The sequence below is a fragment of the Betta splendens genome, chromosome 15 (genome assembly GCF_900634795.4).
Source record: "Betta splendens chromosome 15, fBetSpl5.4, whole genome shotgun sequence".
NCBI classification, from domain to species: domain Eukaryota; kingdom Metazoa; phylum Chordata; class Actinopteri; order Anabantiformes; family Osphronemidae; genus Betta; species Betta splendens.
Genome location: NC_040895.2, coordinates 14,611,407 through 14,628,143, shown reverse-complemented (window position 1 = coordinate 14,628,143; position 16,737 = coordinate 14,611,407). Strand labels below are relative to the sequence as shown.

The 16,737-nt window shown below is 50.0% G+C and overlaps 1 protein-coding gene across 4 annotated transcripts in view; it reads right to left on the bottom strand.

Moving 5' to 3' along the window:
• ccser2a (coiled-coil serine-rich protein 2a) overlaps nt 1-16,178 on the bottom strand; it is a 34,230-nt gene extending 18,052 nt beyond the window's left edge. For all 4 annotated transcript variants that reach the window (XM_029127002.3, XM_029127004.3, XM_029127006.2 and 1 more), the window contains exons 1-3: nt 15,711-16,178; nt 7,657-9,125; nt 7,367-7,578 (exon numbers count right to left, since the gene is read on the bottom strand). In XM_029127002.3, the coding sequence (XP_028982835.1) occupies nt 7,367-7,578; nt 7,657-9,082 (1,638 nt within the window). In that variant the 5' untranslated portion in view covers nt 9,083-9,125; nt 15,711-16,178. The remainder of the gene's footprint in view (nt 1-7,366; nt 7,579-7,656; nt 9,126-15,710) is intronic.
• Between the last annotated feature and the right edge of the window lie 559 nt (nt 16,179-16,737).

Here is a 16,737-nt window from a genome sequence, read left to right as displayed (position 1 = left end):
TGTTCTTTGTGAGACTGGAGCCAACCTGTTCCTCTCCTCATCCGTCCAAAACCAAACCCCACCCAGTAATTAGACGGTTTAGAGCCACAAACCAAATCTCCTGAAAAGTTTTCCCTAAATCGCAACCTGAAAAAAAAAAGTTTTTCAAACTTTACGCTGTCAAGCTGATGCCTGCAACACTCTCAGACAGCGGCGGCTGCATTGTCAGTCAGTGCAAAATCAATATTCCTCAATCGAAGATCAAAAGGAATTTACAATCTACTGTATTTAAGCTGCAGGTGTCAAACTGAATTTGCTCATATTAGTAAAATACACTTAGGTTGTTGCTCCCAGCCTCCTCTACCATCGCCTTATCTTCAAACAGAGATCCAGCACTGGGGCTCAGGCTCATCCTTCCTGGCAGCTCACCTGTGAGCGTGCGTGTCGGAAACATTTGCACCTTCGGCCCAACACAACAAGAGCAGCTGCACGTCCGGCAGCCAGTTCTATCTGTTCAGCTGGAGGTGGGAGAAAACTCATAGCTCAGCATCAACGCACGCACGCACGCATGCACGCACACACAGACACAGAAACAGACACACACACACACACACACACACACACACACACACACAGAAACAAACACACACACACACAGAAACAGAAACAGACACACACAGAAACAGACACACACACACACACACACACACACACACACACAGAAACAAACACACACACACACAGAAACAGAAACAGACACACACAGAAACAGACACACACACACACACACACACACACACACACAAGTCAGCAAGTCAACAAAGTCTAAAAGTCTGAAGGTCGGACTTAAGTTAAAAGCTTGGAATCAGGAACTGGAGCGAACGCTCCCGAGCGTCGCCACTCGCGTGTTCAAGGCCGCTGCCTGATCCTTATCCAGCTCACAGGTGTAACGTGTCGACGGCTCAGGAGCGGCCGCTCCATCAGCGATGACAGGCTGCTGGACGCCGGCCCACGCGCTGCCACGGCCACATTTTAAAGGCAGCGACGGCTTCTTCTGCAGCTTCAGCACCTCCGGACGGGAGCGATCTTTAGGTGGAGGCGCTTCAGCGTCTGGAGGTGTCCGCCCCCTCTACCTCCTCCCCCTCATCCACCTGACCCCCCTCCACCCTCCACCGCCTCCTCCCCCTCACCCCTCCTCCTCCACCTCCTCCTCCACCTCCTCCACCCTCACCCTCACCCCTCCTCCTCCACCTCCTCAACCACAGCCCCCGTAGCTGCAGGTCTCTCTTGTCTCCCGCGTATGATGCTCCAAAATTGCCGCTGACCCAATCGATGTTGGATTATTTATCCTGCACTCCTTCCCCTGGCTCTGCCCGTCCTCTCCATTGACCGTCTTTGTTACCGCTCGGAGCCAGAGGAAATTACATTTCACACTCTCAGGACACAACAGCTTAGAGCATCTGGATAATCTCTCGGCCGAGGAGAGACGGCGCCTCTAATGATGTGTGTCGTCCACTATGGTCCACGAGTCTTTACATAGTACAAGCAGCCATTTAATGAGAGCTGGCTACAGTCTGGAAAGGACATGGGCTCAGGTTAATTACTGATAATAATATATTATATAAGAGCAGATGTGGCGAATGAGCACCGAGTCCTGAGGACGTTATGTAAGACTTTGCTCCAGTGTTGGTGCAGTGGTGGGTTTTACTGAAGCTCCACTCTGACGTCTCCATGGAGGAAGAGGGCAAAGCGTTTGACCTGCACAGCTCCACCATCATATCGCCATCATAACTGAGCTGACTTTAAATGCAGCTCATATTGATTCAATTGAGACAAATGTAAAAACTATTTTGCTGAATGTTGATCCACTATTGATCTATGCAAACGCTGCGGAGCCTCAGATTAGATTGGGATCAATAGTTGTAATGAAATATTATTGAAAGGCGTCAGAACAGCGGCTCTGATCCAATTAGGTTTCATCTGTTGCAGCCAATTAGGGGAAGATGAGTTTACAAGTATATGAGTTTGACACACCCCACAACCCAGCGCCTGAGGCTGAGCAGCACTGAACAGAAGGTCTCCAGCTGTAAAAGCTTTATACGAGCCGCACACGGATCAATCGCCGATTAAAGCCTTCAAAGTCACTGGGAAAGTTTTAAGACTGAACATCCTGCCGCTGACAGGTTACCTCACAGTGACCCAGCTGCCTCCTCCAGCGGAGCGAGAGCTCATTACAGAGACCTCAGCGTCTCCTGGCTTCTCCAACAGCATCTCTCTGGCCTCCGTGGCAGACGCGAGATCGTTACGGCTCCTATGTAAATCAGCATCACGGGCGTTGATCGGGCAGCGGAGATAAATCGACAGCTCGTTTCTGTCTCAATCACAGGAGCCCACGGAACCGCAGCCTTCAGCTTTACATAAGCGCGAGGAATCGATAGGCGTCGGGGAGAAGGATTCGGGCCGAACCCTTCCCGCGTCCCCGCCTCGTCGTTTGGGATGATGTAAGCGGCCGTTTTCAACCCGCTGCTTCGCTACCAGATAAATGAAATCCCAGCGAAGCGGCGGCATCGCACGCCGAAACCGACGCACAACACGTCTCTTTCCAGGATCATTAGTTTGTTAAGGTCAAACACTAAATGTGACTGGATGCTGTGTGAGATGCTGGATGAGTGTTGCGCCTCTGCATGTGTTACCGGGTGCAGGTTATGCTTCCCCTGTGTGACATAACCCCTCCTCTACTTAACAGTAAAAGTCTTCGCACAATATCCTGGGACTCACTTTTCATTTTGATGGAGGATACGTCCTTTCGCCGCGCTCATTTCCGCCGCTCACCGTAATCCATTTACCACACTCATTTGCAGCTCTTGAACTAAGACTGTTTTTCAGCGCAAAGTCCATTTTCAGTGTCTGCCATGCGGGATAAAACCGGTGTAAGACATGAGAAATGTAGGATAACCTTAATCTCATACACCCACTGATAAAGCCTTTGTCTTATTGCCTTTTTAAAGGGATAATCATGTGTCCGCTGAGCCGAGCTTTAAGAAATGTTGGGAGCTCAAACACCTAAATAATGAAACCAAATTAAGGGTTCATTAAAAATAAATAAAACCAAGTCATTATTTCATATTTTGATTCTATTAGTCTCATCTTTTCTAGATTTTCAATGTGAGTCAATAATGAATTTGTAATTACTACATTTCCTATAACAACTGATTGCCCACATGGACCGCAGACATGCTCATTAGGAATTCTTATTATGTATCTTATTATTATTTACAAAATGAACTCCAACATTCATTCCATGAATAGTTCCTCTACGCACAGGCAGATATTCAGAGGAAGAACCAGAGGCACCAGAGGCTTTAACGAGCGATGGCACATGCAGACGAGAGCGAAGGAGAGTTCGAGGAGCCTCAAATCGGCAGCATGTTTTCCAAGATCTCTCCCTTCTTGCTTCATTTGGTTCTCACGACGTTGCTCTAGGTGACAGCATAACAACAAAGCGCCGACTGCGGTTGTATAACAGCTATAAGCACTGACACGATGGAACGTCATCTTGGTTATGGAGAAGGCGACCGTGTCACCGATGGAAAGGAGGCGGGGCTGCGGGTTTTAAGGGTTTGTGTCATAAGCTTGACTCAGGGCTGGTCACTGTTCCTCCGTCAGCAAAAGACTGCATATGAAATTAGCCCACTACTTAAAGTACATTAAATATCACAAAGCCTTGAAGGAACGCCGCGAGAAAAGTTGAAATTTCACTTTAAGATATGAATTCTCCATAAAGCGAGTTTGAGATGAAACTGAAGAAAGAGGTTATCATTTTCTCATTTAATTATAGTCTGAAAGATTGAATCACGTATAACCTGGAACAATGGCAATGAAACATTAGGCAGATGCATAGTCTGGACTGTGCACATCGTCTTTAATCATGGCAGTGCCACCGAAATCAATAAACGGATTATATGTAATCATCTAAATCTTGGAAGCGTCTCGTGCAGGAAGGCTGCCAGGCTGCAATTTTTCATATGTGAAGTCCAACAGAGACAGAGTGGTTTCACCAGCAACAGTCGCCAGCAAAATAACAGGTCACGACTGTGGTCGGAAAACTAAATGGAGCCATGACTGATAATGATAATGATACACACAGGTTGTAATTTTGGGAGTGAGTCAGAACCCTTGTCTTAAGGAGAAACTCGTACTTAGTCTCTGAGGACGTAAGAGGGGAAGAGGAGAGAAGCATTACTTCACTTAAAGAGCTGCTGCTGTCAATTCAAAATCAAGGCAAACAAAAGCAGGTGAGCTTTAAGCCTCATTAATGCCACGACATAGTCGCTTCAGTGGCGGCGTGATCCGCCAGGAGCTCGGCGCTGTGCAGACAAAAAGCTGTGGCACCTCACTCATTTAAACACTAATGAATTGACCCGTCTCACCCCGGCCTCACACGAGCCCCAAATTAGAGGCAAAATAAATAAATCAGGGATGAGAGGCAACAGCAAGACGCGGCTCCGAGGAAGCAAAGCGGGAACACAGAGGATTACTGGAGCGCCGGGAGAGGAGGAGGAGGAGGAGGAGGAGAGCTCCTGCCTCTCCCCGTGGAAAAAACCTGAACACCGAAATATCACACGGCCGCCCGCGACAAGGGGGAGATAAGGGGAATTATACCCGGCGAAAAGGTAAACATGCAGGCTTTTCACATTCAGGAACGCCGGGCTGCACTTTCAAGGGATCCATTTTTCATCACATATGAGGAAGTCCGTGACATATAGAGCAGCTCGCAGCCAAAGCTATAGAGCAGCGTCTCTCACACACACACACACACGAAGCTGGTGAGACTCTGATGGATATTAGCTATTATTACAAACATAATACAATTCACTAACAGTCACACTACGAACACCAATTCAATAAAAACAGCGGGTTAAAAGGTAGTGAGAGCTGCTTTTATTATATTGTACGAGTTATTTTGTCCACCTGCTATTTCTACTTCAGCCCTCATTCTTCGTCTTTGATTTGCCTGACAGAGTTTCAAATTCAGTAAAACACTAAAACCGTTTTAACATAAATTGTGCCCCGATCATGAACCGCGTGATGAATTGTGCTGCGGCCGGGGGACGCATTAACAATCACTGTGAGGAGAGGCCCTTCATTTCACAATGCCAATTTTGTAAAGCTGGTACTGTACCGAGCTGCACGGTGCATCATGGGAATGTTATTATGAGCTCAGGTAGCCCACTCCTTGATTCTGCACAGAGCATATGAATGCAGATAGAACCATATATAGCCGGAAAAACACTGGCGCGCGTGCACACACACACACACACACACACACACACACACACACACACACACACACACACACACACACACACACACACACACAGCAGACTAGAGGATGCACAGCGCCCCCACGTGGACGGAGTGCGCTACTGCAGCCACTCTAGAAGCTGAACGTTTCCATCCCGTTGCTTCAGCCTCAGCGAGCTGTGAGTTCCAGCTGCGTCCCCGCTATGAGAACCAGTTGCATCCATCCTGAGACCAGGCCCGAAGAGGGTCACTGTGACAAGCATCCAACATGGGAGGTTTTTTCAGTTGTTCTCCTTGTATTCGAAGGAAGAAACAGACACACGAAACAGATGGAAACAGCAGCTAAAAGAGGTGGGACAGAGCAAACACGGTGCATCCAATTACTGTAAGTGGGCTCATTTCCTCTAATCAAAGCTCGGTTAAATATCTCCAAGGCAGATTCCCCACAGAGCTGATCTTTCACACATCGGCAGGCCCTCACTAGGCCCCCCTCCCTTCTCCTCTTTGCTCCCTTCCCCTTTAGCGCCCTCTCAGCCAACATTTCGCTTTCCTTTTCTGCAAGGACTGCACCCTTTCTCGTCCTCTCGGACTGAAGCACTGCACCACATTAAGGCATTTCATTGCCTGCGATGCACATGGTTATGCAGGGAAGAGCGATGATCTGCGAATATGCACCCAGTCCGTCCTCCAGCATCTAGTGGTGCTGGGTTTTGATTGTATTGGCTGACGGCAGGAGCGGAGCCTGCCACTGATGCAATAACAGCCTCCACTTAGACTCACAGGGGAAACACACCCTGCAGTTCAATACAAAGTAGTGGTTCTGTGGCAGTTTTATTCTGATGGATTACAACAGAAATTGATTTTGGCATCACAACTCTCCAGGACAACTTGTACACTACTTTTTCGCACTATTTCACTCACAAGACTGAACAATAGAATAGTGCAAAAATGAAAGCACAAAATATTTACTGGCCTGGAAAATGTGCTTCTCCTGGGACTAGATATAGTTCTTAATATTTTACTATTTTGTAAGGACATACTTCTGTAATTACACAGTACACCTCCCACATGAATACAGTACTTATCTACTACACAGGTACACAAAGAGAGTCGTTAAGACGGGGAATGACTCCTAATCAGGTGCACATGATTACCCCCCCCCCCCACACACACACACACACTTTTGCTGCTTTGGTACCTGCTACAGACTGTAAGATAAACCTATGTCACCATGAAAGCAGTAAACACAGGGAGCTTATTATATAATTTCAAATCCAGGCTCATCTTAAGCCCTTTATAAATTCCTGAGATCAGGTGCCTCGGTACAGGAATACTGAGAACCAAGGCAAGGCCAGCGAGGCTATTAACACACAGTTGGTGGCCGGGTCAGCGTTCCTCTCAGGGAGCGGGAGCCCTTGGCTTTAAACCAGCAGCTCCACACAGTTTGGCTTTACTCTTCACGCTTTTGTTCTGCCTATTTGTTCTTTAATTATTAGAATGAAAGAGGAATGACTTTAAAGTTGGACTGATTAACAGACTGAGGGCTGTACAATATGACGCTAATAAAGACTCGTAATTATGCCCAGCTTTGCTAGAGCGAAGCCTAGAGGCAGGTAATAATGGCCCTAAAGCAAATGAACAGTAACACAAAACTCAAACCAATGTGTGTGTGTGTGTGTGTGTGTGTGCGCGCTACCAAATGTTAACCTTAAACACTGTTGTCAGTTAATTTACAGTTCTTTTCTTTTGAATTGCTAACTTGTAAAATTACTCAATTACAACTCGCTTTTATGCGAGTATTTTCTCTCAACTGCTGCCTGATGCTGCTCAAGTGGGATTTGTTGAGTTTTCTATAGAATTCTATTGAGTTTATTTTCAAGTCCTGTAAGGTCTCAATCCTGACACTGGAAAGTGCTTCCAGATGACTTCTGTTGTGAATCAGTGCTGTATAAATAAGATGAATTGAACTGATTTGAATGAACCTACTCTTAACTCTGTCGTTAACCTTGAGTAACGTCTCAGCCTTTTAGCCTCAGCGATACTTGTCTTATTTTCAAATTAGTTTTTAAAAGCTGGTTCTCACCATGCTGTTGAGCTCGGAGTCATCGAAGCTGTCCAACAGATGGGTCCCAGGTCCAGGTAGCGGTTCAAAGCCCTCCTCATCCCACATGTAGGTTCCTCCAGAGCTGTTGGAGGGAGACAGCTCCACAGACGAAGCCAGAGGGGCGCCTCCGTGCTGTGGAGACATCACCAGTGGGCCCTGGGAGTCCTGCATGGGGCTTTCTTCTTTGTCTTCTATATAAAACATTTGCACATGAGCAACTGACACGAACGGTAGATAGAAAGAATTTGCATTCAGCTCAGTGGACGTACCCGCCACATCCACAGCATTCCAGTCCCTGGGCGCGTTCGGACAGCTGTTTTGGTGAGTTTGGGTTGTGCTGCCTGTTGTCCTGTTGTCAGGCATCTCCCCGTCACTAAGCACATCCCCCAGACTGTCCAAGTCATCTAGAAGCTCCTCGCTTGTGTCACCTCTGTCTAGTGATGAGACAGAAGATAAGGACATATCCTCCAGAGTCTCACCTGCTGCATGGCCCAAGCTCTGTGTGAGCAGAACACTTCCTCCTCCATCTCTGGAGCTCCCATCGCTGTCACTTTGCACCTCTACATTTTCAGTCTCACCAGATGAGTCGATGTCGAGTGCCAACCCTAACAGACTGCCACACTCCGTAGCAGCTGTCGACCCAACATCGTCCTTAGGCCTATCTGGAAAAAGGGGTTTCTGCTGATTGGCTTGCTTGGATCGAGCCATTCTGAAGCCCAACGAGCCCCCAATGCTCCCCAACGGCTTTGTCAGCACACTGCTGGGGAGGAGCGGCTTCTTCAGGGCACTGGGGGTACTGGGTGCTGACGTGATCAACGGCATAGGCAGCGACGAGGCAGCTGGAGGCGTTCTGCTGTAGTGAAGTAAACTTTGACCACCTGAGCCTCCAAGGCTGCCGCTGAGACCCCCTAGTCCTAAACTCACTTTTCCATTGCTCAGCTGCGGAGGTTTGAGGAAGCTACTCCGAGGAGGCCTGAGCTGAGTGTTGGTTAGAGGCTTGGCTAGCTCCACCGCGCGGTTAAAGGAGAAGGAACGCGTCATGGGCTGGTTGGTGGGTGACGGGATCTGCTTGAAGTGTGTGAAGCTGTTGGAGCGCACCATGTTGTCAAGCGCCAAGGTCTTCAGGCTGTCGCTGGACTGGGACAGGCTGTCCTGCGAGATGCTTCTAGGCGAGCTGCATCCCAGCCGTGGCCGCGTTAGGCGAGACTCTGACCCTGTACGAGCTGGAACACTGCAGCCATTCTGGGTTATTTTAGGCTCTCCATTCAGTTTGGTGCCTACTTTGGGACTTAACTTCAGTGATTGTTTGGGTATGGCCTTAGGGCTGGAAACCGCAACAGTCAGAGTACCCGCCCGTCGGATCTTGGGCGTCCCGGGAGGTCCATTCTTTACCTCCTTCGTCAGTGAGGGTAGCTGTGGCTGAGCCTCGTCTTCCCCCTCCTCCCCGGGGCTGGTGGGGGTGGTGGGACCAGAGGAGCTTGTCCCATAGTCTCTCCTCCATTTTAAGGAAAAAGGAGAGGTGCGGATCACGCCGTTTGGGCGTGTTCCTGAGTGGGCAGTCTTGTTATCCTGCGTGGGGGTGGTTGGTTGGGTGGAACCATTGGGCAAGGGGTTAGTGCCCCCGGCTGGGGAGCGTCCTCCGAACTTAGGCAGTCTGGATACCATGGCGGACCTGCTGGGGGCTTTTTCTTCCATTAGATGCCAGCAAGGGCATGTAGGGGCATGGAATCACACACAACTAGAGAAAGAACAGACAGAAAGAGATTTGACTTAGGACACAAACATATAAACTTAACAAGCTGATATTTTATAGATTAAAAGTGATGAAATACAGCACTACACTCTTTAAAGTCTGAACCAAAAGCTATACATTTAAATACAAGGCGGTAGAACATCAGAGTGACACATTCATCTTTACTTTTATTACAGATATCAACAAATGAATAAGACAGAGTAGTCCTATCCACCTGTTTGCATGTCTGTCTCCTGTTCACGGTGACTGGAGACTTTGTCGCGGCAGGTTTGTCTTCACGTGGTCTCTTTACGCAGCTACCGCGTATCCTTGTTCCGTTGTTGCTGTTGTGATTAAACCTACAAACCGACTCAACCGGGGCATGTGTGCACGCTGGGTTAATGTTCCTCACACATGACGTGACCTGTAGCTGGCACTCGGCTTGGAGGATTCGGCGCCAGGCTGCCCGGCCAACACAAGAATGGGCAGAGGAAACCAGCGCCGGGCCGCCGGCCAGAACGCTGCGAATGGTGAATGGGAAACATGCAGCGTGTGAGGAGGAGGAGCAGAAAGGGAATAACACGCTGCCACTTCCGTTCACTTCGGGTTTGATTCATTCGCTTCCAATCAGCCATGGGACAAGTTGGTGGTGTTGCACCTGCGTGTTGCATCCATCTGGCCCACGTTGGACGCTGATGAATTGGAAATGTGCTGAGATCCAGATGGCTGACGCACAGAGCGGGGTGTAAACTCCATCTGCACTGAGCCCCTACAAACTAACCTTTTGTTACATCACACAATATTAATGTTTACAACCACTAATTAACTTTTAACAAATGCCTGTTGTTTCACAATAGATCAAGCAGTGACGTTTATGATTAAGCACACGAGGATTAGACGCCCTAATCTGCCGCACTTCTGAAGGGTGGGGGGCGAGTCTCGTGGTGTGTTTGTAATGTGGGCCTCCTATTCTGAAAAAAAATAAAACCCACTGCCCCACATTCCCATGCAGACACACGTGACTGCAATCAAAGGGACACACTTGCCACAGACGTGTCTGGCTGCACCATCATCCTAATCTGCTTCATAAACACAAGTGGGTCCAAACGCAAACACAGGAACACACACAAAATCAGGTCAGCGTGTGCAACCAAAGCCTCTTTGCCCTGAGGGGGGGGGGGGGTCTGCGTGTGTGCGTGTGCATGCGGTCAGGGGGTAAAAATTAGATTACTGGTTTTTCAAGCTCTCAAGTTGAATTCACATCCACACTGCTGCGGTCAAATGTTTATTCATCTGGGTCGTCTCCCTCCTCACTCACCATTTATCAGAGAGCAAAAACAATGACCATACTACACACACACACTGTGGGGCGAAGAGGACCAAGAATTAACAGCGAGGCCCCGACTGACTGACACACATTCAGTGGTGGGGCAGTAAACCGTGCAGGCCATCTGTCAAACGGTCCTACGCGAGGCCCGCCCCACCCCACCCCCCCAGCACCGCGGTGAATAAATCCCCCACTGCTCCGGTAACGTCGCACACGGCCCACACCACGGTGATGAACGGCCATGATTAACATTCAGTATCAGCATGTGAATGTGGTTTATGGTTTCAGCGGGTGAGCGCGAGTGAAAAGGCCACAGAGACGGGGAACGGCGCAAAACAAAAGGCGGACGCCGCTAGAATTCAAACCGGGGACAAAAGATGCCGGTCAGATTGTGGAACCTATGATGGAGCTGCAATTTATCAGCTTCGCAGCGGGTTTAGTGTGAAAAGCAAGGTGACACCGGTGCCTGTTCCCTGTTGTCTGTGCGTCTCAGCCCATTTAGGCTTGCCTCATCTCTGGCTGCGGGGACGGCCCCTCAGAGAGGACCCTGCACATGCAGCAAGGCTGAAGAATAAGGTCATTTTGGCAGCGATTTCCCTTTCACTGCGCACGCACTACAGAGAGGCATTCTTCAGGAGTAACGGGATGGATGCAAATAGGATGCGACAGTCGGAGGCCGTGATCTACCGGGTCATTGGGGCTACGCATGAATGGAGGTGCTCTACTCCGCGGTAAATCCTCTGTCCTGCTGTTTATCCCCACAGCCCGTCTGTCCCGTCCCTCGGTGATCAGTACCAGGACCGACTTACTCTCCGGTCCTCCTTCAGTCCATTTGGGGCCATGCAGGAACCCGCTGGAGATGGACACTTCAGACATACAGCCCCCAATCAGGATCCAACCACCTCAGACATCTTGTTTAAATTGTCTGTGATTGAACCAGTCAATAAGGATCAATCGTTACATAACGAGAGCCTAGAGCATAACTATTGTTTCTCAAAGGGAGAGGAAATTTGAGCAAAACCTGCTTTTGGTTTCACTACCGCCACAGTAAGCTAAAATATACTGATATTCACTAACTGGATGCATTACATTGAGCAGCGTTTCTTATATTTGTCAACCTGTGTACTTATATGAATGAATGGCCACAAAATTAGAAACCCTTTTCAAAATAATAGTCCAGTGTAATGAAGTGGCTGGTGAGCGAAACCAGATGTGTCATCTAGATATGGTGGGAAGAGTCCGGCTTTCTCTCCCCATTTCCTGAAGCGATTAAGCGAGTGGCATTAGAGCAGGCTAACACAATGAGACGGGGATGAGAGCAACACTGACACTTGGCTAATGTGTATTGAGTGAAAGCAATACTGGGTCGAGCAGCAGCGATGCTAAGTGACGCTAATCCAATAAGACAGCGCAGAGGGCCTGGTGATGCTGTATACTCACTGAGGCACTGTAGATCAAATGACTGAGCATCAGAGGAAGCGCAGAGATAAAGGCAAGGAAGGGGAGGCAGCTGCTCTGGTGCAGTGAACGCACCACGCCGATCTATCAGCGCAGACTTACAGATATTACCATAACTCAGCCAACTATAGTCGGTAATCACTTCTTTTCTCATCCGACAGGCACAAAGATAAGAAACCGGGTCGTTCTCTGCATGTTCTGTTTGCTCCGTCATCTGAACTGAAAGTGAGAGAGAGACAGAGAGCGGCCACAAGAGAGCGGAGCACAGGAAGAGGAAGATAAGGCTGATCAGTCTGCATCTTCCTGTGTGTGTGTGTGTGTGTGTGTGTGTGTGTGTGTGTGTGTGTGTGTGTGTGTGTGTGTGTGTGTGTGTGTGTGTGTGTGTGTGTGTGTGTGGTTTAATATTTCATAGGGCACCCTTTACGAGCCCCACCTACAGCAGTGTGCTGTGAGGGAACAGGCTAATTTCTGGCACACAAGCGTTGTTTATGGCGATACATCAGATCCTTCAAGTCTAAACAACGTAATCCTCTGACACAGTAAGTGCTATCTACACGCTCAAGCAGTCATTTCCAGTGCCCTACAATGTTATGAGATCACCAGAGGGGACAATAACGGGAAACTGATCCTGCTTAGCGCTCAGCTGCCTCGTGAAAAAGTCTTTGTTTGTGGTTGTGTAAAGATTCAATTTCCCAGACTGGTTTTATAAGTGACAGTGGACTGGTTCCAGTCAGTCAAGCACTTTCTGCTGAGTGCCTGCAGGAAACGCATACAACCACAGCCGCTTCCTCAATGTGTGTGTTTCTAAGTGCCTGTGATGATAAATCACAGCGTGTGCCCGGACCCGACCCACAGCTCATTACCGGCAGAACCAGAAGACCCGGGGTTCCTACAGACGAGCCTTTATGATGCTTCGTGCGCTGTTTGACGTTTATGCAGCATCTTATTCAAGTGCAGCAGTTTTTGCATCTCCACAGAAAGCGCGAATCCCAACGAGTCACAGCAGCGACCTTCAAGAAGCCTCGTCGGACCGGACTCATCCACGGGAGCGGCGCGGGCTGAGGTGCGACCCAGATGCGCTCCCCCCGTCCTGGTTCCGGTTCTGTCGGCTCTCGACCTTGACTTGAACCCCACGCGGCGATGGCGCACCTCGCAGCGCCGCTTAATCCCCCGCCTCTGATTGGCCGCGGGAGCCGGAAAGGCTGATCAGTGTCAAGAGGCAGCGGCGCAGGTGTCAGTCACCGTCAGCGAAGTCATTAGAGCCGTTGGAGTTGTTGATGCAGAAGCCTGCAGCTTACGGCGCTATTTAAAGCGCAATGAAACCTCAGCGGGACCGCAGCACAGTCACAGTACGGGTTACGCACAAGTGGGCCATCAAACAACAGCACCTCCAGCCGACGACAATGTTGGTGCCTTTGATGACATAATTGTTTTGATGACATCATAAGCCAATAAAGCACACAATATGCACATTTATAGCAACTAGGGGTCGAGTTCATGGTCGTCTTAGCGACTGCCTCCATCGACCCGGGCTCCACATGACATCATGCGCTGCTTCAACCCAGTGTAAACAGCCCAGCTTTTAATATATTATGATCCAAGTGGATCCGTCCCCTCTGAACGGACAATGCGCCGCTGGCTCGACTTCCTCCCCCCGTCCCTCCTTCCTCTCCTCACCCACGGCCATTTCCTCAGGCCGCTGCTCTCGGCGAAGCCTCGAGCGGCGCCGGACGCAGCGGAGCGACCTTCGCTTCCGCCTGCAGAGTTGCAGAACCGGCACCACGGTCCAGCCCGTTACCCGGGCTGTTAGAAGGCGGCGCGCCTGGACCGCGCATGCAAACACACTATTTGAATATGGGCCTAACGTCTGGGCAGGCGATCGCTGCGGCCGACGTTCGGAAAGTAAAATGTCACGAGAAGCTCAGACATCAGATCCAGACTCACGGATCAGCAGGGAACGATAACCACAGAGGGAACCATTCAGTGGCCGAATCGAACTGGTTCAACGGCGTGAACACAAGGCACTCAGAAACCTTTGATCTGAAAACAAGCAACTAATGCAAAAACACAAGCAAATTAGATCCGATCACATGATGACTTCGCAGTTAGTCCAACGTCCAAAACCATAAAGGTTGTAATATTTACTGACTAGAAGTCTGGAGGAACAACAGGTGATACTTAATATACTGTTTTATCAGCAACAGTAGCTACTGTAATTGCAGAGATGAAACTGGAAGCTGTCAATCAAACCCTCTGTGCACGCCCAACTTTTCATTCTCACTTAATACAGCGATTAGACACAAAAGCGCTGAGTCATCGTCTGAGCCATCCGCACACAGCAGAAGGATGGTGGAGGTTATTAGTGACGTCCTGGTTTCCTGCTCTCATTGGCTTTGTATGGATCTGTCCTCATAGGGGTTGAGGGGCTGCTGGAGCCCGTCCAGCTGCCGTTGGGGCCGAGGCGAGGGACTGTGCAGCCCGGACCGGCCCGTCGCAGGGCGCTGGCCCGCTCTGTGGCTTTCAGAAGCTCAGTCAAAGCCCATTCATGAAGCATTGTGGTGAGGACGACACGTGTGCAAACACCTGATCAGCCAGAACTGTCTGGGTTCCTGCTAGAACATGTCTGGAACTCCTAAAACCGCGAGTGGAACATCTGTGGCCGAGGGGACGACGGACCCGATAAGCGCGGCTAAGTTTAGCCCTAATGAGCGGCCACACACCGAGGATCAGACCAAAGTCAAGGTCAAATCAAGGCGCTCGGCCTCCGGGCACAGCACCGACACGCACACTAGCACCGCACCGCACCCGCAGCAGAGGATCCTCGATGACCTCATCCCTGGACACATTTAGCCCTCAGCTATTTGATCCCATGCTGATTTACAAACGCAGGCAGTCGGGTGGAGCCCATGCAAACACAACAATCCAAAACAGAGACGACACAGACCGAGGGAGAGATGCCTCTTCTGGAGCCAGGACACCTTATCTCTGGGCCTTCACGGGCGCCGGCGCTGCAGTGTCTTGGAATGACTACTATGCACGGAGAGATGTGCGTCGTCTGCATAACTACACAAAAAAAAATCACTGGGGTTGACAAAAGTGGCGAGGAACCGCAGACGGCAGAGACGCACACCGTCTGGACACACACCAGGCTCATGTTAGAGTGCAGTTTGGGGGGTCTCCAGCAGGCAGGTGCTGGAGACGCTCAGCTGTTTCTGGGGGGGGGGGGGGTCACACTGTAAACACACCCTCAGCCAAGGTGGCGCTGCAGGGCCCCGCAGACAGACAGGTGCCGGCAGCACACGCGTGGAGTCCTATGTCTGCACTGTGTGTGTGTGTGTGTGTGTGTGTGTGTGTTAATCCGACCCCACCCAAACACCGTAACACCAGCTTCCACCGTGGGCCATTAGTCACACCTCGGCCCAACGTGTGCTGGTGCGAGTGTGACGTCTGGGTGATATTAACGCACAATTCAACAGTTGGGAGCCTTGACTGACAGCGGCTTCAGCTGTGGTGTAAAAGCGTAAACGTGTGAGTCTGCACTGTGTGAAACTTAACCCTGAGCTGGTGTCTGACTTTATGACTCCCGTGGCACATGGAGGAGGGTGCGTCACCTGACTTACCGTAAACAGCTTTGTGTGGACTGCTCCAACTTGCATGTGTTAACTTTTTCATTCCTTCTTCTACGTTGACAGATATGAGACGCTGTCTTGGGTGATTCTAGCTGTTAATGTGTTCTGTAGCTCTAAACACGCGATGATCACGATACCAGCTCCTCCATCACCACATTCACGTACAGTGTGACTTACCTTCACTGGTGACGGTATCAGGGGCTCGGCGCCGGTCCACATGGTCGCTGTGCTGTCAACAGCAGCATGTTGTAAAGTGGGCGAACGAGCGGAGGAAGCGAATGGTCCGCGGTGCGTTCACGGTCGCGCCACAAACACGCACTGATGAAGTCACCGGAACGGGGCGATCCAGACGAGCCGGCGGGCGAATCGACGACTTCCGAGCGGAGCTTTCGGCTCAACGTTACGAATGGACCGAAGCTGCTGTGTCACCGAGCCCTTAGTGTCAACGCCGAGCACCGTCAGCTGCGCAGCACCGCCCGCACCGCGCAGCGCGCACGTAAACACGACCCGCGACGGAGCCGATGACAAACCGTCCCGCAGAACCAGACCCGGACGTGTAAACAAAGTGAGAAGCGAGGCAGGACGGCGGGCCACACGGTCCGGAGCGACCTCCCAACAAGCGGCTCATCACTCCGACATCCTCCTCTCGCGTCCGGCGGGGCGGGGCTTGGAGACGCCACCTGGGTCCCAAAGGGCTCCGCAGGCTCGTCCGTGAGGCTCGTACTTTTATTGACTGTGCCACCACAGGTTGATTTACACATATATTTTATTATACTTAAACCAGGCTCCAAAATTCAAATTAAACGGACCAGGACTCTGGACACGTTACGTCACTGATCACTTAGCACTAATGGATGTGGACTTATCATTAAAAGAAAAAAAGTCTCCAAACTAAGAAACCACAGAAATGTGTTTATTTAACAAAATTTAAAAAAAATCTTATTTTTATTTAGTAAAGAAAAGTAATGGCCGAGAATTACACATTTAAAATTTACCCATTGGCCACAGATTTTATGAAACCCCCACAGAGAAGCTGCCGTTGACTGATCTCACCACTAGAGGGCAGCATTTGTCCTGTTGCCGTAGTTTGCTTTTCCAGAGGCGTCCTACACACATCCGTTCTCCTTTACCTCTGCGTGCGTGTTTAAGGTACAAAGGTTTGACTGTGATGAGACAGAAAGAGGGATGGGGGAAAGAGTAAGAC